The sequence below is a fragment of the Carcharodon carcharias genome, chromosome 6 (assembly GCF_017639515.1).
Source record: "Carcharodon carcharias isolate sCarCar2 chromosome 6, sCarCar2.pri, whole genome shotgun sequence".
In the NCBI taxonomy this organism is placed as follows: domain Eukaryota; kingdom Metazoa; phylum Chordata; class Chondrichthyes; order Lamniformes; family Lamnidae; genus Carcharodon; species Carcharodon carcharias.
In genome coordinates, this window is record NC_054472.1 from 93,242,514 (window position 1) to 93,264,374 (window position 21,861).

Consider the following 21,861-nt stretch of genomic DNA (forward strand, 5'->3'; position numbering starts at 1 on the left):
ATTTTCTGCAGAACCAGAGCAGGACATCAATGTGGTAAGTGGAAGTGGCACTGAGAATGGAGCAGCCAGTAAAGTGGTGAGTGAAACCTGGAAACCTTACTATGGGTAACTATTGAAAGATGGGATGGAATTTGATGCTGGAAAAGGGAGTATGTGAAGAGTTGGGCAGGGGCATTGAATAGTGCAGGAAATGCTGTGTCAGGTCCCTGAAATTGGGACCAAATTATGCTAGCTGTAGGGAGGAAGTGGGATGGCAATGCCAACGGCATGCGATGGATGGTCATTTTAATAGTCTTGCATGCAATGAATACTCATTAAACCACACCTTTTAGCAAATAAATGCTACCTTAGCAATTAAGCTTCAGGCGCATGGGAATCACAGGCCATCAATTTCACAACTGGTTAAAGCTATTGGTGAGCAGTCAGGTCAGTCCTTGAAGCGACCCGCTGCATGTTACCACTTGGAGACTTTGTTGGAAGAAGGGAGAGGAAACTGAGAAGCATTGAAGGGAGGTTCAAAGTCACTGAGAGAAGGCCAAGATCACTGAAGAGAGGTCAAGAGTCACTGGAGAATGTCTAGGGTTAATTAAAACATGAGAATATAAGAAACAGGAGCAGGAGTAGGCCATTTGGCCCATTGAGCCTGGTTTGCCATTCAACAAGAAGATGGCTGACCTGATGTGACCTTGACTTCACTTTCCTGTCTGCCCCCCCATAACCCTTGACTCCCTTGTCAATCAGAAGTGTGTCTAACTCTACCTGGAAAAGATTCAATGACCCCACCTCCATTGCTCTCTGGGAAAGAGATTCCAAACACTAACAACATTCTAAGAGAAGAAATTCTTCCTCATCTCCATCTTAAATGGGAAGTCCCTTATTTTTAAACTGTGCACCCTTGTTCTAAATTCCCCATGAGGGGGGTGGTGGTATGGTCAGGGGGTTTGTCTGGGGGTCCAGTGGAGAGTCGTGGGTCAGTAGTATAGTTATCCAGGAGTTAGAACTGGTTTTATTCCTTCCAACATTTCCTGGGTAACTATTCATGTAGGTAAGTCAAAACCATCCAAAGTCTCTGAACTTTAACTCAGAGTTTCAGAGGGTTCCAGATGCAGGGTAATTGCCCATCGGAAGTCCAAACTTCCCCCACAATTCCCACATTGTTAGTGTGTGGGGACCTCCAAGGGGCTCCCCAGCGCGTCTTGGGGGATACCACAGGGGTACGACCATTGAAAGATCAGAAGTTCTGTGCCAACATACCATCTCTTGGGGTTGCCCATGCTTGCTATTGTGTTGCAGCTGGGTTCCTCAAGAACAATGCCATGCCGGATCAATTCAGGGTGACTCCGCAATGTTTTTTGTCTTACCCAAATCAGGTCCCATGGGTTCTATAACTGTTCGGGTTGTGTGTAAACTTGAGGTGATCTTACCTGATATCCACACATTGGTTTTCTTTATCCACTCTCCCTGTCTTCTTTAGATAGTCACGTGTATTGCCCAGAATGCAGACAGGAGCTCATATTGATTTACACAGTGGGCAGCTCCCATGCTTCTGCGGTTACCAGGAGGGTGATTGATATGAAATAATTAATAGATCTGATGCCAGCCCTCCCGTTGGCAGAAACAGAATGTGAATCATAATGTTTAGCACAGATATGATGGGCAAATGGCCTCTTTCTGTGTCACAACTTTTCTATGGTTCTATGGTTTAATCTGAGACCAACATATCCCCCTAGCACATCCAGACCATAGGTAAGGGTCACTGGCCATCAGCACATCCAATGGGGTGCCAATCCTGGTTTGGAAGTCACTACCCATACCATTACTTTGTCCCATATCTCAGGGAGCTTGGGTGGTTTAAACTCAGTTCCCTGTCTCTCCCTGTCAGCAGCTTGTTGCTCTCGTTACTTCCACTTTCATGTCTTGGATTTGCCTGTGAAATGGGTTCTTTGTTCAGAATTCATCTACAGGGAACTCCTCACCTGCAGATATCACCTCACTCAATGATGTTCCTTCTTCGTTTGCAGGATCGTTGTTAACTTCTGGGCGATTATCACTTAAGTATGTGTAATTAAGCAACAGTTTATGCTAGGATTTAAAAGATTCTCCAGCTTTCCCTTCATCTGTATCCATCTTGTGGATCATCCTTATTAAGTATTATTTCTCCTTGGCCTTCAATTATCACAATCCAAAATTCCTTTCACTGTAATATTACTCCTCTGACTATTACCATCTCAAGTTTTTTTGAAAGTCAGTTTCTCTATGGAGTATGTGTCAGTGCCTTGATCATTTCAAAATGTTTTCTTACTCTTCAGGCCATATTACCTATTTCATGTTACACTGTTTGTCAGGGAGCTGAGCAAGTCTGGGAAATGTTCCTCAGTGCAGCTGTGTCATGTACTCTCACATGTTAGTTATTTTACAATTTCCCCATCTGTCAGATTGTTCCCTAAAGCTTCAATTGAAAAGCTCCCTTTCACTCATCGTGCTTGGTGATAATCTCTCTGCCCTGTCCCACAAATCCTTGTTTTGCATTTGTGGAAGGTTAATCAGATCTATAGGGATCGTGCTGTGTATTCAGCCAATCAGCTTCAGCATCCAGGATATCACTGTCTTTAAAAGGATGCACCATTCAATAATTCTTCCTGGCTTTCAGGTAATTTCCTCAAAGGATCAAAATGGTCTCTGTCTCAAGGTCTTTGCTCATCTCCCCCTGTACGATCCCAATTCTCAAGTGTTGGCCAGATCATCAAATTCAGTTGTCTTAAAAGTTTGTAGGCAAAGACACAATTATCTCCTAGAGAAAGCTGCTGCCTTATTTTTTTTTCATGGGATGTAGGCATCACTGGTTAGGTCAGCATTTATTCCCCATCCCTAATTGCCCTTGAGAAAGTGGTGGTGAGTTGTCTTCTTGAACCGCTACAGAGCCTGTAGTGTAGGTACACCCAATGTGCTATTACGGAGGGAGTTCCAGAGTTTTAACCCAGCAACATTGAAGGAACGGTGATATACTTCCAAGTCAGGATGGTGAGTGACTTGGGAGGTGAACTTCCAGGTGGTGATGCTCCCATGTATCTGCTGCCCTTGTCCTTTCAGATGGTAGTGGTTGTAGGTTTGGAAGGTGCTGTGAGTTTCTGCAGTGCGTCTTGTAGTTGGTACACACTGATGTCACTGTTCATCAGTGGTGGAGGGACTGAATGTTTGTGGAACGGGTACCAATCAAGTGGGCTGCATTGTCCTGGATGGTGCCAAGCTTCTTGAGTGTTGTTGGAGCTGCAATCACCCAGGGAAGTGGGAAGAATTCCATCACACTTGTGCCTCGCAGATGGTGTACAGGCTTTGGGAAGTAGCTCAGGAGGTGAGCTACTCACTGCAGGAGTCCTAGCCTCTGACCTGCTCTTATAGCCACAGTATTTATATGGCTAGTCCAGTTCAGTTTCTGGTAAATGGTAAGCCCCAGGATGTTGATAGTGCGGGATTCAGTGATGGTAATGCAATTGAATGTCAAGGGCAATAGTTAGATTCTCTCATTAGAGATGGTCATTGCCTGGCACTTGTGTGGCACAAATGTTACTTGCCACTTGCCAGCCCAAGTCTGGATATTGTCCAGGTCATGCTGCATTTGGATTGCTTCAGTATCTGAGGAGTCGTGAATGGTGCTGAACATTGTGCAATCATCAGCAAACATCCCCACTTCTGATCTTATGATGGAAAGAAGGTCATTGATGAAGCAGCTGAAGATGACTGGGCCTAGGACACTACCCTGAGGAGCTCCTGCAGTGATGTCCTGGAGCTGAGATGATTGACCTCCAACACCCACAACCATCTTCCTTTGTGCTAGGTATGACTCCAACTAGCGGAGAGTTTTCCCCGATTCCCATTGACTCCAATTTTGCTAGGGCTCCTTGAGGCCACACTCGGTCAAATGCTGCCTTGATGTTAAGGGCAGTCACTCTCACCTCACTTGTGGAGTTCAGCTCTTTTGTCCATGTTTGAACCAAGGCTGTAATGAAGTTAGCAGCTGAGTGACCTTGGTGGAACCCAAACTGAGTTTCAGTGAGCAGGTTATTGCTAAGCAAGCGCTGCTTGATAACACTGTTGATGACCCCTTCCATCACATTACTGATGATGGAGAGTAGACTGATGGGGCAGTAATTGGCCGGGTTGGATTCGTCCTGCTTTTTGTGTAAGGGACATACCTGGGCAATTTTCTACATTGCCGGGTAGATGCTAACGTTGTAGCTGTACTGGAATAGCTTGGCTAGGGGCTTGGCAAATTCTGGAGCACAAGTCTTCAGTACTATTGCCAGAATATTGTCAAGGCCCATAGTCTTTGCAGCATCCAGTGCCTTCAGCCATTTCTTGATATCATGTGGAGTGAATCGAATTGGCTGAAGACTGACACGTTTGATGCTGGGGACCTCCGGAGGAGGCTGTGATGGATCGTCCACTCAGCATTTCTGGCTGAAGGTTGTTGAGAACGTTTTAGCTCTATCTTTTGCACTGATGTATTGGGCTCCTCCATCACTAAGGATGGGGACATTTGTGGAGCCTCCTCTTTCAGTGAGTTGTTTAATTATCCACCACCATTCATGACGGGATGTGACAGGGCTGCAGAGCATAGATTTGATTCGCTGGCAGTGGAATCACTTAGTCCCTTCTATCCCTTGCTGCTTATGCTGTTTGGCACGCAAGTAGTCCTGTGTTGTAGCTTCACCAGGTTGACACCTCAATTTTAGGTATGCCTAGTGCTGCTCCTGGCATGCTCCCCTGCATTCTTCATTGAACCAGGGTTGATCCCCTGGCTTGCTGGTAATGGTAGAACGGAGAATATGATAGGCCATGAGGTTACAGATTGTGGTTGAGTTTAGTTCTGCTGCAGCTGATGGCCCACAGCGCCTCATGGTTGCCCAGTCTTGAGTTGCTGGATCTGTTTGAAATCTATCCTATTTAGCACTCTTCTTTCACTTGAATGCATATCACTACCAGATTAATATGTTCCATTGACCTACACCCATGGTGAGTTATTCCAATTCCCATTCGGTGTTGTGACCTTTTTCTCCTAACTCTCGCTCCTATCCTCAGTCACTTCCTCATACCGTTTTACACATGCAATAGTTACCATCTTATCTCGTTCATGAGCCCTGGAGAAATTTTACAGTCTAAAAATGTCTTCAAAATATCTTAGAAACAGAAAGCAAACATTCCTGTTTGATTCCAGGCATTAGTGTGTTTTGCTTTGTTATTTCCCTTAATCAACATTTGATTTTTGTAAAAGTAACCCACTAGATTGCGCCGGAATTTTTCATTTTAAAATTATCCCAAATTCAAATCACCACGTTGTTGGGCTGACAGGTTTTGTTAGTGTTCAATTTATTTCTTCCAAAAACAAACTTTTTTTGATACCAAGAAACCACCTAGACTGTTTTTCCATAAGCCTTTTATTTAATTTAGAATTTCATTTATCCCCTTAATTGTCCGGTAAATGTTCCTTTGAATGTATGAAATAGCAACTCTTGTTGAGTTATTTTATCAATTCCAATTTCAGAAACAATTATGCCCAGGCTTGTTGGCTTTAAATGGTGGTTTTGAAAAGTCTGATACTCATTGTTTAGTGTATTCACATTAGATCTCCCATTCTTAAGCTCTTTGTCTTGAAAGATAACAAATGGTAACAAACAGCCTGAATTGCTAAGGCCAAGTCTATGAAGGGCAAAGCCTTTGTGTTGTGCTTTAATTCTCAAAATTCTTGATAAAAACTGCGGATGCTGGAAATCCAAAACTCTTGAGTTCACTTAGAGCTGCAAATTATCATCACTTGCTTAAAAAAAAATCAGTTGTCGCTCTGACCAAGAGCTCAATGGTTTAATATGTCCAATCATATCTATAAATTTAGAAACTTAAAAATCTAATAATGACCAATATACATTTAGTAATCCAAAGGTTTGTGATGAATTGAAAAGGAAGCAGCTATCAGCACAAAAGGGTTTGTTCCGTTGCGTGTTTAGGGGGTGCAGAAGAAACCTGGCACTAAATTACATCACTTCACATAATTTCTAAAAACGTCTCCAGTCAAAAGACTAAACTCCATTTTAGACTTGCTTTATTAAATTATTTTCTTAGCTTTTCGTCAGCTTTTTCCAGATGTTAGATTAAATTTAATTGGTTCAAAATCTTTTAGTATTTTCTAAGGCGTTTCTTGCCCAATATCTCAAGTTTATCCTTTCCCTCCTTTAAAACAATTTTCAAGTTCCAATATTCGTTACTTAACTAAATTTTAAAGAAATAGTAAAATGAATCATTAATTTGAATTTTTAGCAGTTCTTTTTTAACTCATATGTTTTGAAAAGCTCAAATTGATTGCTGCCAAACTTCTTCCAAACTTCAGGCTTATTTTATATTTTGGGAACAAACTGTGTTGCTTTATTAAAGTCAGTGCAGAAACTCACAGCATTTTAAATTAATGTTAATTGTTTCCAAACCTTTAAAAAAATTCCCTTTCCTCTTTTGAGAACTTTATCAGGAACCAAACCTTAAATCTTTAAACTTTGTAAGAAGTTTCTAACTCAAGGTCAATCCAACTCAGGATCAGTTGTTTCAAAATTCCAATTTACACTATTGTGCGTGGGAGACTGATAACGAAGGTGAGAGCCCATGGAATCCAAAGCAATTTGGCAAATTGGATTCAGAATTGGCTGAGTGGCAGGAAGCAGAGGGTGATGGCCGAGGGGTGTTTTTGTGGCTGGATGCCTGTGTCCAGTGGGGTTCCACAGGGATCAGTGTTGGGTCCCTTGCTGTTTGTGGTATATATAAACAATTTAGACTTGAATGTAGGAGGGTTGATCAGTAAGTTTGCGGATGACACGAAAATTGGTGGGGTGGTAAATAGTGAGGAGGATAGCCTTAGATTACAGGAGGATATAGATGGGCTGGTCAGATGGGCTGATCAGTGGCAAATGGAATTTAATCCAGATAAGTGTGAGGTGATGCACTTGGGCAGGACAAACCAGGCACGGGAATACATGATGAATGGTAGGACCCTGGAAAGTACCGAAGATCAGACGGACCTTGGTGTGCGTGTCCTCTGGTCCCTTAAGGTAGCGGGACAGATGGATAAGGTGGTTAAGAAGGCATATGGGATACTTGCCTTTATTAGCCGAGGCATAGAAGTGAGGTTATGCTGGAACTGTCTAAAACGCTGGTTAGGCCACAGCTAGAGTGTTGCATGCAGTTCTGGAATCCGCATTATAGGAAGGATGTGATTGCACTGGAGAGAGGGCAGAGGAGATTTATCAGGATGTTGCCTGGGCTGCAGAGTTTTAGTTATGAGGAGAGATTGTATAGACTGGAGTTATTTTCCCTGGAGCAGAGAAGATTGAGGGGGGACATGGTTGAGGTGTATAAAATTATGAGGGGCATAGATACGTTAGAAAGGAAGGAACTTTTCCCCTTGGTGGCAGCATAGATTTAAGGTAAGGAGCAGGAGGTTCAGAGGGGATGTGAGGAAGAATTTTTTCACCCAGAGGATGGTGGGAATCTAGAACTCACTGCCTGAAAGGGTGGTAGAGGCAGAAACCATCATAACATTTAAGAAGTATTTGGATGTGCACTTGCGATGCCATGGCATACAAGGCTATGGGCCTAGTGCTAGAAAATGGGATTAGAATAGTTAGGTACTTGTTTGACCGGCGCAGACTCGATGAGCCAAAGGGCCTTTTTCTGTGCTGTAGACCTCTATGAACATTAAAACTACCCTGTTCTCACGTGTGTAAATTTGTATCCAAATTAAAAGTCCCAGGCATTTGTCAACTTTCTTCGAGTGGTGATTTTTGGCCAGAAATCTTAACCTGAACCATATAACTTAAAACATTGGTTTGTTTAATTGTGCTTTCCTTTAATCCAACTCATTTAAGTACTCTGTTCTCAAAGTACTAAGAGACTTCTTTGCAAAATTACAGTTTAGGGAAGAAAACACACTAAAGCTCTCACACACACATTATCCACACAGATTCTTTATTACACTTTGTATTCTCCATTCACACTACATCTGTCATAACAATGCAAAACTTAAGAAAGGTGGTTTTGATTCTTCTTTCTTCAAGTAAAACTGTAATTAAAACTAAAGGGAAAATCAAATGTTCACAATAAAATTTTCTTATACTCAAAACATACTCTGAAACATTAAGCTGCAGTGAGGGGAAAGATGGATCTTTCGAGGTTTCCACCTACAGGGACATCCAAAGTGACCGAAACTCACTTTCCCTCTGCCCTGGATTTAAAATACAACCACTTAAACAACAAAATGCAAGACCAGAACACAAAACGTTAACCGAGCTTAGTGCAAAGACTTGAGGTGCTTTGCATTGATATATGGACACACAAGAAAATCACAGGACACTAAGAAAATATACAAACAGCAACTTACACACACGTTTTTACTTTTGTTGATCTGAGATCCACTCAGGGTTCCAACCATCCTTTTCAGTTAATTCTTTATTTTTGCGTATTTCCCGGGCAGGTATTCTGTGTTGGGCCTCTGAGTTCCCACCTCTTTCCCTGCCATACTCGCAGGTTAAGTTCTATAGCACGGCTGGCGCTTGCCTATCTAGTGCTTGCAACCCATCGCTTCCCCTGGGACACCGATCCTATGCACAAGGCTCTTCACATTTGTGAACGTCCATTAAGTATTCCCACCTGCCCATCCCTGGGTAAGTGTGTCTAACTCTTCACCTCAGACGAACACCCATTAAGATCCTTCCCCTGGTTGTCTGTTAGTCAATGGCGATATTCTAGACAATGTTGTTTCACTTTATTATCTTTTACCATTTTTTTCCCTTACTGTCAACCACTCTGACTCTGTTCAAATCTTCGGAGAGGAGCACAGTTAACGTTTTGAATCCAAATGACCCTTCAACAGAAATAAGTGAAAATAGAAGTGGTGAAATATAAGCTGGTTTAAGTGTGGGGGGGTGGGGACAAGTAGAGCTGCATAGGGGCCCAGTGATAGGTGGAGATAACCAAAAGATGTCACAGACAAAAGGACAAAGAGGTGTTGAATGTGGTGATATTATCTAAGGAATGTGCTAATTAAGGGTAGATATCAGGACAAGCAAGGTACAGATAGCCCTAGTGGGGGTGGGGTGGGGGGAAGGGATTGAAATAGGCTAAAAGGTAGAGATGAAACAATGGATGGAAATACATATAAAAATAATGGAAGTAGGTAGGAAAAGAAAAATCTATATAAATTATTGGAAAAAAAAGGGGGGGAATCGGAAAGGGGTTGGGGATGGAGGAGAGTTCATGATCTAAAATTGTTGTACTCAATATTCAGTCCGGAAGGCTGTATAGTGCCTAGTCGGAAGATGAGGTGCTGTTCCTCCAGTTTGCATTGAGCTTCACTGGAACAATGCAGCAAGCCAAGGACAGACATGTGGGCAAGAGAGCAGGGTGGAGTGTTGAAATGGCAAGCGACAGGGAGGTTTGGGTCATGTTTGCAGACAGACCGAAGATGTTCCACAAAGCGGTCGCCCAGTCTGCATTTGGTCTCTCCAATGTAGAGGAAACCGCATTGGGAGCAGCGAATGCAGTAGACTAAATTGAGGGAAGTGCAAGTGAAATGCTGCTTCACTTGAAAGGAGTGCTTGGGCCCTTGGACGGTGAGGAGAAGGGAAGTAAAGGGGCAGGTGTTGCACTTTATATGGTTGCATGGGAAGGTGCCTTGGGAGGGGCTTGGGGTGTAGGGGGTAATGGAGGAGTGGACCAGGGTGTCACGGAGGGAACGATCCCTGCGGAATGCCGCTGGGGGGCGTGAAGGGAAGATGTGTTTGGTGGTGATATGATGCTGGAGTTGGCGGAAATGGCGGAGGATGATCCTCTGAATGCGGATGCTGGTGGGGTGATAAGTGAGGACAAGGGGGACCCTATCATGTTTCTGGGAGGGAGAAGAAGGTGTGATTCTCTCAGTTCCTTTGCCTCCGTCGCATCTGTTCTGATGATGCCACTTTCAAAAACAGTTCCTCTAACATGTCCTCCTTCTTCCTTAACCGAGGTATTCCACCCACGGTTGTTGACAGGGCCCTCAACCATGTCTGGCCCATCTCACGTGCATCTGCCCTCACTTCCCTTGTCCTCACTTATCACCCCACCAGCCTCCACATTCAAAGGATCATCCTCCGCCATTTCCGCCAATTCCAGCATGATGCCATCACCAAACACATCTTCCCTTCACCCCCCCCGGCGGCATTCCATAGGGATCATTCCCTCCGGGATGGCCTGGTCCACTCCTCCATCACCCGCTACACCTCAACCCCCTCCCACGGCATCTTCCCATGCAACCACAGAAGGTGCAACACCTGCATCTTTACTTCCCTTCTCCTCACCATCCAAGGGCCCAAATACTCCTTTCAAGTGAAGCAGCATTTCACTTGCACTTCCCTCAATTTAGTCTACTGCATTTGTTGCTCCCTATGCGGTTTCCTCTAAATTGGAGAGACCAAACGCAGACTGGGTGACCGCTTTGCAGAACACCTTCGGTCTGACCGCAAGCATTATCTAGACCTCCCTGTTGCTTGCCATTTCAACACTCCACCCTGCTCTCTTGTCCACATGTCCATCCTTGGCTTGCTGCATTGTTCCAGTGAAGCTCAATGCAAACTGGACAAACAGCACCTCATCTTCCGACTAGGCACTTTACAGCCTTCTGGACTGAATATTGAGTTCAATAATTTTAGATCATGAACTCTCTCCTCCATCCCCACCCCCTTTCCGATTCCCCTCCCCTTTTTTTCTAATAATTTATATAGATTTTTCTTTTCCCACCTATTTCCATTATTTTTAAATGTATTTCCATCATTGTTTTATCTCTACCTTTTAGCCTATTTCAATTCCTTCACCCCAACCCCCACTAGAGCTATCTGTACCTTGCTTGAACTGCTTTATACCCATAATTAGCACATTCCTTAGATAATATCACCACCTTCAAAACCTCTTTGTCCTTTTGTCTGTGACATCTTTTGGTTATCTCCACCTATCACTGGCCCTCTATCCAGCTCTAGTTGTCCCACCCCCTCTCCCCTGCACTTTAAACCAGCTTACATCTCACCTCTCTTCTATTTTTACTTAGTTCTGTTGAAGGGTCATTCCGACTCGAAACATTAACTGTGTTCCTCTCTGCAGATGCTGGCAGACCTGCTGAGTTTTTCTGGGTATTTTTGTTTATGTTTTGGATTTCCAGCATCTGCAGTTTTTTGCTTTTATCCGTTCAAATCTTTATAATTTCCAAGGAGGCCTCAGCAGTCAGCCAGACCTATCTAAGCATATTTGGTATAAAATAAACAATACTCACCCCAGTGTCTGTTGTCCCTTTAATCGGAGCCCTCAGCGGATCTTGTTCGTGTCGCACAGTTGTTGTCTTACTAATGCCACTTGGAGTCCGGAGTTGGTCAGAGAAAGATATTCTTTATTACGAGCATGGAAGGGAAATGTTCAAAACTGCAAAATCTCTCAAAATAGCAGTTACATTCATAGATAACATACATTCATAGACCGTAAAGGTTCAGCTGGCTGTATAACCGAGCAATTTTTGGCCTCCTGCTCATGGCCTTCATGTGCCCCTTGTAACACGTACTATAATAATCTTGCAGACAAGCAAGCTAGAAAAACAGAAAAAAAGCTCATGTTTATCGACTACAGTAACTTCATCACTGTACAAACATAATAAAACAGAAGTGTAGATCATAGGTTGTGGTGGAAAAATACGGCGAGAGAGACAGCTTTCATGAATATAACTCACATTAATCACATTAGTCCTTTATTCCCCACATTGCTAGGATGACTATTAGCAATCAGTACAATTTCAGTGACCGGTGGAATCGAAGTTCCTCTCAACTCTGCTTCCCTCTTCCCTCCCTTGATTCCCCCACCTTCCTTCAAGTACCTCACCTTCCATCTCACGATTCCCCCATCGACTTCCTTCCTTCCCCCTCCCTCCCACCCATGCCTCCTCGTTTGTTGCACTTCTTGCACGGCAGTTGCTGGTATGAAATCACAGGGGCAAATACTGAACGATGAGGGACACAAACTGTAAGTTAAATGCAATAATATTTGTATAAGACATGTGATCAGGCATCATGTATTTTGGTCAGAATGTCATCTTACCAAATCTCCTGGAATGTCTCCAATTCCAGCTCGGTCTTTCTCTCTACCAGGGAAGGTGATTTGGCACAAAACAAAAACAGAATTACCTGGAAAAACTCAGCAGGTCTGGCAGCATCAGTGGAGAAGAAAAGAGTTGACGTTTCGAGTCCTCATGACCCTTCAACAGAACTGAGTGAATATTAGGAGAGGGGTGAAATATAAGCTGGTTTAAGGTGGGGGGGGGGGGAAAGAGAAGTGGGGGGGTGGCGTGGTTGTAGGGACAAGCAAGTAGTGATAGGAGCAGATAATCAAAAGATGTCACAGACAAAGGAACAAAGAGGTGTTGAAGGTGGTGATATTATCTAAACGAATGTGCTAATTAAGAATGGATGGCAGGGCACTCAAGGTACAGCTCAAGTGGGGGTGAGGTGGAAAGACTAGCAGGGCATGAAAGATTTAAAAATAATGGAAATAGGTGGGACAAGAAAAATCTATATAAATTATTGGAAAAAACAAAAGGAAGGGGGAAGAAACGGAAAGGGGGTGGGGATGGAGGAGGGAGTTCAAAATCTAAAGTTGTTGAATTCAATATTCAGTCCGGAAGGCCTAGTCGGAAGATGAGGTGCTGTTCCTCCAGTTTGCATGGGGCTTCACTGGAACAATGCAGCAAGCCAAGGACAGACATGTGGGCAAGAGAGCAGGGTGGAGTGTTAAAATGGCAAGCGACAGGGAGGTTTGGGTCTTTCTTGCGGACAGGCCGCAGGTGTTCTGCAAAGTGGTCGCCCAGTTTACGTTTGGTCTCTCCAATGTAGAGGAGACCGCATTGGGAGCAACGAATGCAGTAGACTAAGTTGGGGGAAATGCAAGTGAAATGCTGCTTCACTTGAAAGGAGTGTTTGGGCCTTTGGACAGTGAGGAGAGAGGAAGTGAAGGGGCAGGTGTTGCTTCTTTTGCGTTGGCATGGGGAGGTGCCATAGGTAGGGGTTGAGGAGTAGGGGGTGATGGAGGAGTGGACCAGGGTGTCCCGGAGGGAACAATCCCTATGGAATGCCATCAGGGGGGATGAAGGGAAGATGTGTTTGGTGATGGCATCATGCTGGAGTTGGCAGAAATGGTGGAGGATGATCCTTTGAATGCGGAGGCTCGTGAGGTGATAAGTGAGGACAAGGGGGACCCTATCATGTTTCTGGGAGTGAGGAGAAGGCGTGAGGGCGGATGCACGAGAGATGGGCCAGACACGGTTGAGGGCCCTGTCAACGACCGTGGGTAGAAAACCTCGCTTAAGAAAGATGGAGGACATGTCAGAGGAACTGTTTTTGAAGGTAGCATCATCGGAACAGATGCGACAGAGGCGAAGGAACTGAGAGAATGGGATGGAGCCCTTACAGGAAGCGGGGTGTGAGGAGCTGTAGTCGAGGTAGATGTGGGAGTCGATAGGCTTATAATGGATATGGGTGGACAGTCTATCACCAGAAATTGAGACAGAGAGGTCAAGGAAGGGAAGGGAAGTGTCAGAGATGGACCATGTGAAAATGATGGAGGGGTGGAGGTTGGAAGCAAAATTAATAAATTTTTCCAAGTCCTGACGAGAGCATGAAGCAGCACCGAAGTAATCATCGATGTACCGGAGAAAGAGTTGTGGGAGGGGGCCGGTGTAGGACTGGAACAAGGAATGTTCTACATACCCCATAAAGAGACAGGCATAGCTGGAGCCCATGCGGGTACCCATAGCCACACCTTTTATTTGGAGGAAGTGAGAGGAGTTAAAGGAGAAATTGTTCAGTGTGAGAACCTGTTCAGCCAGACAGAGGAGAGTAGTGGTGGATGGAGATTGTTCGGGCCTCTGTTTGAGGAAGAAGTGGAGAGCCCTCAGACCCTCCTGGTGGGGGATGGAGGTGTAGAGGGATTGGACGTCCATGGTGTAGAGGAAGCGGATGGGGCCAGGGAACTGGAAATTGTTGATGTGACGTAAGGTGTCAAGAGGAATCACGGATGTAGGTGGGAAGGGACTAGACAAGGGGAGAGAGAAGACAGTCAAGATAATGAGAAATGAGTTCCGTGGGGCAGGAACAGGCTGACACGATCGGTCTACCGGGACAGTTCTGATTGTGGATTTTGGATAGGAGGTAGAAGCGAGGTTGGGCGACTATCAGGTTGGAAGCTGTGGGAGGAAGATCTCCAGAGGACATGAGATCAGTGACAGTCCTGGAAACAATGGCTTGACGTTCAGTGGTGGGGTTGTGGTCCAGAGAGAGGTAGGAGGAAGTGTCTGCGAGTTGACGCTCAGCCTCCGTGAGGTAGAGGTCAGTGCGCCAGACAACAATAGCACCACCCTTGTCAGCGGGTTTGATGACAATGTTGGGGTTGTTCCTTTGTCTGTGATATCTTTTGATTATCTGCTCCTAACACTGCTTGCTTGTCCCTAGAACCACACACCCCGCTTCTCTCCACCCCCCCCCCCCGCCCCCCAACTTTAAACCAGCTTATATTTCACCCCCCTCCTAATATACACTCAGTTCTGTAGAGGGTCATAAGGACTCGAAACATCAACTCTTTTCTTCTCCACCGATGCTGCCAGACCTGCTGAGTTTTTCCAGGTAATTCTGTTATTGTTTTGGATTTCCAGCATCGGCAGTTTTTTGTTTGTATCAAGGTGATTTGGCAGCGGCCGGGCTGCCCTATCTCTCTGCAGCAGGAATTGAAACTGAAGGGAATGATGCAAGGTCGCCGCTGACGTCAGACTGCAACCAGGAAATCGCCGCCCACCTGACCTTCAGTCCATATTCGTGAAGTAAGTTTGTGGAAATAAGTTCTGACATTTTTTCCATGCATTGAGAATGACAGCTTCCCGCTCGCACGTCTATACTACTGTGCTGTGTGTCTGCCTTTCCCTGTTCTGGGATCAACTCTCCACCTCTCCGCTGAACCAGCGGCCTATCATTGGTAAGAGGGCTCTAATACAAGGCGGTAGAGAATAGTGTCGAACGTTCTTGGCGAGAGGGTGCTACCCTCAAGAGTAGAAATAACTGAGGACAGAAGTTGTGCCATTGTAAGCTCCAGACTCATATAGATGGTTTTTAAATTCATTCGTGGGGTGTGGATGTCGTTGGCTAGGCCAGCACTTTATTGCCCATCGCTGACTGCCCTTGAGAAGGTAGTGGTGAGCTGCCTTCTTGAACCGCTGCAGTACCTGTGGAGTAGGTACACCCTGTTAGGGAGGGAATTCCAGGATTTTGACCCAGCGAAAGTGAAGGAACGGTGATATATTTCCAAGTCAGGATGGTGAGTGGCTTGGAGGGGAACTTCCTGGTGGTGGTGTTTGCTGCCCTTGTCCTTCTAGATGGTGGCAGTTGTGGATTTGGAAGGTGCTGTCTAAGTAGCCTTGGTAAGTCCCTGTTGTGCATCTTGTAGATGGTACACACTGCTGCTGCACACTGTTCATTGGTGGTGGAGGGAGTGAATATTTGTGGATGGAATGCCAATGAAGCAGCTGCTTTGTCCTGGATGGTGTCAAACTTCTTGAGTGTTGTTGGAGTTGCACTCATCCAGGCGAGTGAGGAGTATTCTATCACCTACCTGACTTGTGCCTTATGGATAGATGGTGTACAGACTGTGGCGAGTAAGGATATGAGTCACTAGCTGCAGGATTCCTAGCCTTTGTCATGTTATTATAGCCACAGTGTGTATATGGCTAGTCTGGTCGATGGTAATCCCCAGGCTGTTGATTGGGGGGTGTGGAATTAGCAGTGGTAATGTCATTGAATGTCGTGGGGCGATGGTTAGATCACCTCTTATGGGAGATGGTCATTGCCTGGCACTTGTGTGATGTGCATGTTACTTGCCACTTGTCAGCCCAAGCCTGGATATTGTCCAGGTCTTGCTGCATTTGAACATGAACTGCTTCAGTATCTGAGGAGTCGCGAATGGTGCTGAACATTATGCAATCATCAGCGAACATCCTCACTTCTGACCTTTTGATGGAAGGAAGACCAGTGATGAAGCGGTTGAAGATGGCTGGGCCTCGGACACTACCCTGAGGAACTCGTGCAATGATGTCCTGGGACTGAGATGATTGACCTCCAACAACCAGCTGAAGGTAAGCGTGCAGGTGCAGCAGGCGGTCAAGAAGGCAAATGGCCTTCATAGCGAGAGGATTCGAGTACAGGAGCAGGGATGTCTTGCTGCAATTATACAGGGCCTTGGTAAGACCATACTTGGAATATTGCGTGCAGTTTTGGTCTCTTTATCTGAGGAAAAATGCTGTTGCTATAGAGGGAGTGCAGCAATGGTTTACCAGACTGATTCCTGGGATGGCGGGACTGAAATATGAGGAGAGATTGAGTCATTTAGGATTATATTTGCTGGAGTTCAGAAGAATGAGGAGGAATCTCCTAGAAACCTGTAAAATTCTAACAGGACTGGACAGGGTAGATGCAGGAAGGATGTTCCCGATGGTGGGGGAGTCCAGAACCAAGGGTCACAGTCTGAGGATACGGGGTAGACCATTTAGAAGGAGAAATTTCTTCACCCAGAGAGTGGTGAGCCTGTGGAATTCGCAACCGCAGAATGTAGTTGAGACCAAAACATTGTATGTTTTAAAGAAAGAGTTAGATATAGCTCTTGGGGTGAAAGGGATCAAAGGATATGGCGAGAAGGCGGGTGCAGGCTATTGAGCTGGATGATCAGCCCTGATAATGAATGGTGGTGCAAGATTGAAGGGCTGAATGGTCTACTCCTGCTCCTAGTTTCTATGTTTCTTTTGTGCTAGGTATGATTCCAAACAGTAGTGAGTTTTCCCCCGAGTCCCATTGACTCCAGTTTTGCTAGGGCCTCTTAATGTCACACTTTAAATTTGTCCAAATATTTCAAAGGATTATGGTATAAATGATTGTTTCTGATTAGTTGTTTGCAACATAAATTTCAAAATGCTGCAATGCTGACACCAAACTGAAAGTCTCTTTGTCGACCGTTGAATATCTTCTCTGTTGTACATTCAGCTTCCGTGAAAAATACCCGATCGGTTTTTCAATTCCAGTGTCACCTTCTTGTAACAGTACAGCTCCAATGCCTATACCGCTTGCGTCAATGGCCAACTTGAATTGCTTGGCATAATTGGGTACTTCCAAAACTGGTGTCATAGTTAATACAGTTTTCAAACTATCAAATGACTTCTGACATTTCAGTGTCCATTGAAACATCTTGTTCTTTTTTAATAGTACAGTCAGTGGAGCAATCACTTGGCTAAAGTTTGATACAAATTTCCAGTAAAATCCACTCATGCCCAGAAATCTCAAAACTTATCGTTTTGTTGTAGACACAGAGAAATCCACGATAGCCTTGACTCTCGCATCTCTCTGAGCCACCTTACCATGTCCAATGGTATGGCCTAGATACATAACTTGTGCTTTTGCAAATTCATTCTTAGCCAAGTTCATCACCAAATTAGCTTCTTGTAGTTGAGTAAGTAATTCTTCCAGATGCTGTAAATGCTCCTCCCACGTCTGACTGAAAGTGATTAGATCATCAATATAAACAGCACAATCGCTTAGACCTGCAATTACTTTGTGTGTCAGCCTTTGAAATATCGCAGGTGCATTCTTCATACAGAATCACAGTGCAGAAGAGGCCCGTCAGCCCATCGAGTCTGCACCGACATGTGAGACACCTGACCTACCTACCTAATCCCATTTACCAGCACTTGGCCCGTAGCCTGGAATGTTATGATGTGCCAAGTGCTCATCCAGGTACTCTTTAAAGGATGTGAGGCAACCTGCCTCCACCACCCTCCCCGGCAGCGCATTCCAGACCGTCACCACTCTCTGGGTAAAAAAGTTTTTCTTCACACCCCCCCCTAAACCTGCCCCTCACCTTGAACTTATGCTTCCTTGTGACTGACCCTTCAACTAAGGGGAACAGCTGCTCCCTATCCACCCTGCCCATGCCCCTCATAATCTTGTACACCTCGATCAGGTCACCCCTCAGTCTTCTCTGCTGCAACGAAAACAACCCAAATCTATCTAACCTCTCCTCATAATTTAAATGTTTCATCTGGCAACATCCTGGTGAATCTCCTTTGCACCCTCTCCAGTGCAATCACATCCTTCCTAAAATGTGACGACCAGAACTGCACGCAGTACTCCAGCTGTGGCTTCACCAAGGTTCAACATGACCTCCCTACTTTTGTAATCTATTCCTCAATTGATAAAGGCAAGTGTCCCATATGCCTTTTTCACCATCCCACTAACATGCCCTCCGCCTTCAGAGATCTATGGACACACATGCCAAGATCCCTTTGTTCCTCAGATGGCATGACTTTAAACTGATATAGTCCACTTGGTGTTAAGAAAGCTGATATCTCTGTTGCTCTCTCTGACAATGGCATTTGCCAATGTCGTTTTAGCAAGTCAATATTTGTGATAAATTTCATTTGTCCCACTTTCTCAATGCAATCCGCCAACCGTGGTATGGGATATGAATCTGCTTTTATCACAATATTTACTTTTCGATAATCCAAACACAGTCTTTGTGTTCCATCTGGTTTTGGTACCAATATAATAGGCGAACTCCAGTTACTGCAACTAGACTCAATGATATAACTTTGGAAGCATGAAATCAATTTATTTTTGTACTTGTGATAACTTTGCCAGATTTAATTTATAAGGTTGTTGCCTTATTGAAGAATATATATTTCTATACATACATCATGTAAAGCTAAATGTGTCTTTCCCAACTTATTTCCACAAATAGGTTTGTGTGACTGCAATAGCTTTTCCAAATCACTTTGACACTTACTTGGAAGGTAACTCAATATTGCATTTAAATTTTCAAGCACCTCTTCATTATCCAATTTGATTAGAGGAAAGTCAATTTCAGAGTTCTGCACCTCTACCTCTTTCTCATCATCCACCGTCACTAACTTTTTGTTCTTCTTCCCTGTCAAAGTACTTTTTAAGCATGTTTACATGACACACCCTCTACTTCTTTCTTCTGTTACGAGTATTTATTCAATAATTTACTTCACTCAATTTATTTTCAATCCTGTAAGGCCTACTAAATCTTTCATTTAATGAATCACCTAGTACTGGTAACAAAATAAATACTTTCTCTCCAGAAACAAAGCTCTGAGTTTTAGCCACCTTATCTGCTTTAACTTTCATCACTTGCTGTGATATCTTTAAATGTTCCCTAGCCAACTCACATGCTCTGTTCTATCTTTCCCTGAAATTTGATACGTAATCCAGGAGAGTAGTTTCTGAATTTTGACCCTCCAATTTCTCCTGAATCAATTTTAGTGGCCCCCTTACCTCATAAACTAGTTCAAAAGGGCTAAAACCAGTTGATGCATTAGGAGAGTCTCTAATAGCAAATAACAAAAATAGAACCCCCTTAGCCCAATCCTGTGCATAATTCTGACAGTATGCTCTTATCATAGTTTTTAAAATTTGATGCCATCTTTCCAAAGCTCCTTGTGACCCCGGATGATAAGCTGTTGACTTAAACTGTTTTATCCCCAAACAGTTCATTACTTCCTTAAGCAGCTGTGATATGAAGTTTGACCCTTGATCTGATTGTATTTCCTTAGGTAAACTATGTCTTGTGAAACACTTAATTAACTCCTCCGCAATCTTCGTAGTTGTAATATTTCTTAAAGGAATCACTTCAGGAAACTTAATAGATACATCCATTATTGTTAATAAATACTGATTTCTACTTTTAGTCTTAGGGAGGGGTCCTACACAATCCATAAAGACGCTGGTAAAAGGTTCTTCAAATGCTAGTATTGGAATTAAAGGTGCAGGTTTAATCACTGCTTGTGATTTTCCTGTTACTTGACATAAATGACAAGTTCTACAGAATTGGACTACATCCCTATGCAATCCTGGCCAAAAAAACACCTCTGTATCTTTTCCTGTGTTTTCCTAATTCCTAAATGTCCCCCATTGGAACTTCATGAGCAATCCTCAGAATCTCATTTCTATGACCTAATGGGATAACAATCTGATGCACCTCCTTCCAGCTTTCATTTGCTGAGAGGTAATCTGACCTCCATTTTCTCATTAATATATTCCACCGAAGATAATAACATATTGGAGTACATTTTGCTTCGGTTTCTGAATGAGCTTTCTGATATAACTGTTTTAATTGCAAATCATTTTTCTGTAGCTCCATTAACCTCTTAGGGTTAAATGCTTCAACTGAACTGTCCTGCATTCCTTCCTTCTGAACAATGTTATCAAATACTGTGCCAGCTAATTGGATTTCAACATCATCTTCTTGCCTTTGAACTGCCTGCTTATCTTGTTTATTTTGTTCTTCCTGATGAGCCTTTGACCTTATTATAACACAATCAGGAAACAACCCAGGACATTCTTTCTGTAGCACTTCTGTTGAAAACACTTCTACCAGCTGCTCAACTACCATAGGTATCACCCACATTTGTAATCCAGCTATATTATTACCCAGAATAAATTGAACCCCTACAATGGGCAATTTTTCCACCACTCTAACTATAACTTCAGCATGCTTCTATCTGCTCTTTAAATTTACTTTCCACACCAGAATAGATTTAAGATCTCCATGAACCCCACTTATTATTACCTTCTCCTGCAACACTTGCTCTGAACAACAAATATCACTATCCCACAACATTAAGGATTTACTGACCCCTGTGTCTCTTAATATTTTAACATCTTTACCTACTCCACCCTGTACACATGGAAAGACTTTCCCTTCACATACAAAGCCTTTAAACATTTCAGCAACCTGCTCCTCAGAATTCTCTTGAGTAAACTGTGAACACAATCCCACTCTTTTACCTTTCGCTGATTCTCCCTGTTTTACCTGTACCCAAACCACTTGTTTCTCCTGTGCCTGAGCCTCAGAATCCATAGTACTTTTACTTCTGAGCTTTTCTATACCCCAATAATTCCTACAGATTGTTCCTGCAACCTCCAACACACTGACTTTATGTGCCCCACTTTATTACAATGAAAATATTCTCACTTTTCTAATGTCACTTTTACTTTCAGCACCTTCCTTTTTGTTCTGAGGAAAAACTTCCTGGGAACTTCCAGCTACTCCTCTTCCTTGACTAGAGCAAAAAGCAAAAAACTGTGGATGCTGGAAATCTAAAACAAAAACAAAAATATCTGGAAAAACTCAGCACGTCTGACAGCATCTGCAGAGAGGAACACAGTTAACGTTTCGAGTCCATATGACTCTTCAGCAGAACTAAGGAAAAATAGAAAAGAGGTGAAATATAAGCTGGTTCAAGGGTGGTTGGTGGGTGGGGGGGGACAGGTAGAGCTGGATAGAGGGCCAGTGATAGGTGGAGATAACCAAAAGATGTCATAGGACAAAAGGACAAAGAGTACCCTGACTACCTGCCTTCCTTTCACCTTCCCACTTTTTATCCTTTTCCAATTTGAAAGGGTGAGGAAAAAAAGGTTTATCTCGGACGAGCCCCCAGTTGTTATGACCAATGCAGTTGGTAAAGTGGAGTTATTTAAAAATCCCAGAGGGAAACTTTAGACAACTGTCATAACCCATAATTTTAAGTGTTATGTTTGAGATGTAACTCTAAATTCAGGAATCAGAAACTAGTTCTTGAGGTTTTACATTAACTAAATGAAACATTTTATTAATTTACACAGGTTAAAATATATGTACACAGGTTATAAATTCCTACTCATAATTTTTAACAAATTCTGAAACTAATCTCCATTAAGGCAA

General features: G+C 43.7%; 1 protein-coding gene across 1 annotated transcript in view; it reads left to right on the forward strand.

Moving 5' to 3' along the window:
• Positions 1–14,878: 14,878 nt before the first annotated feature.
• ggh (gamma-glutamyl hydrolase (conjugase, folylpolygammaglutamyl hydrolase)) overlaps positions 14,879–21,861 on the forward strand; it is a 58,166-nt gene continuing 51,183 nt past the window's right edge. The window contains exon 1 of the mRNA XM_041189581.1: positions 14,879–15,072. Within this exon, the coding sequence (XP_041045515.1) occupies positions 14,967–15,072 (106 nt within the window). The 5' untranslated portion in view covers positions 14,879–14,966. The remainder of the gene's footprint in view (positions 15,073–21,861) is intronic.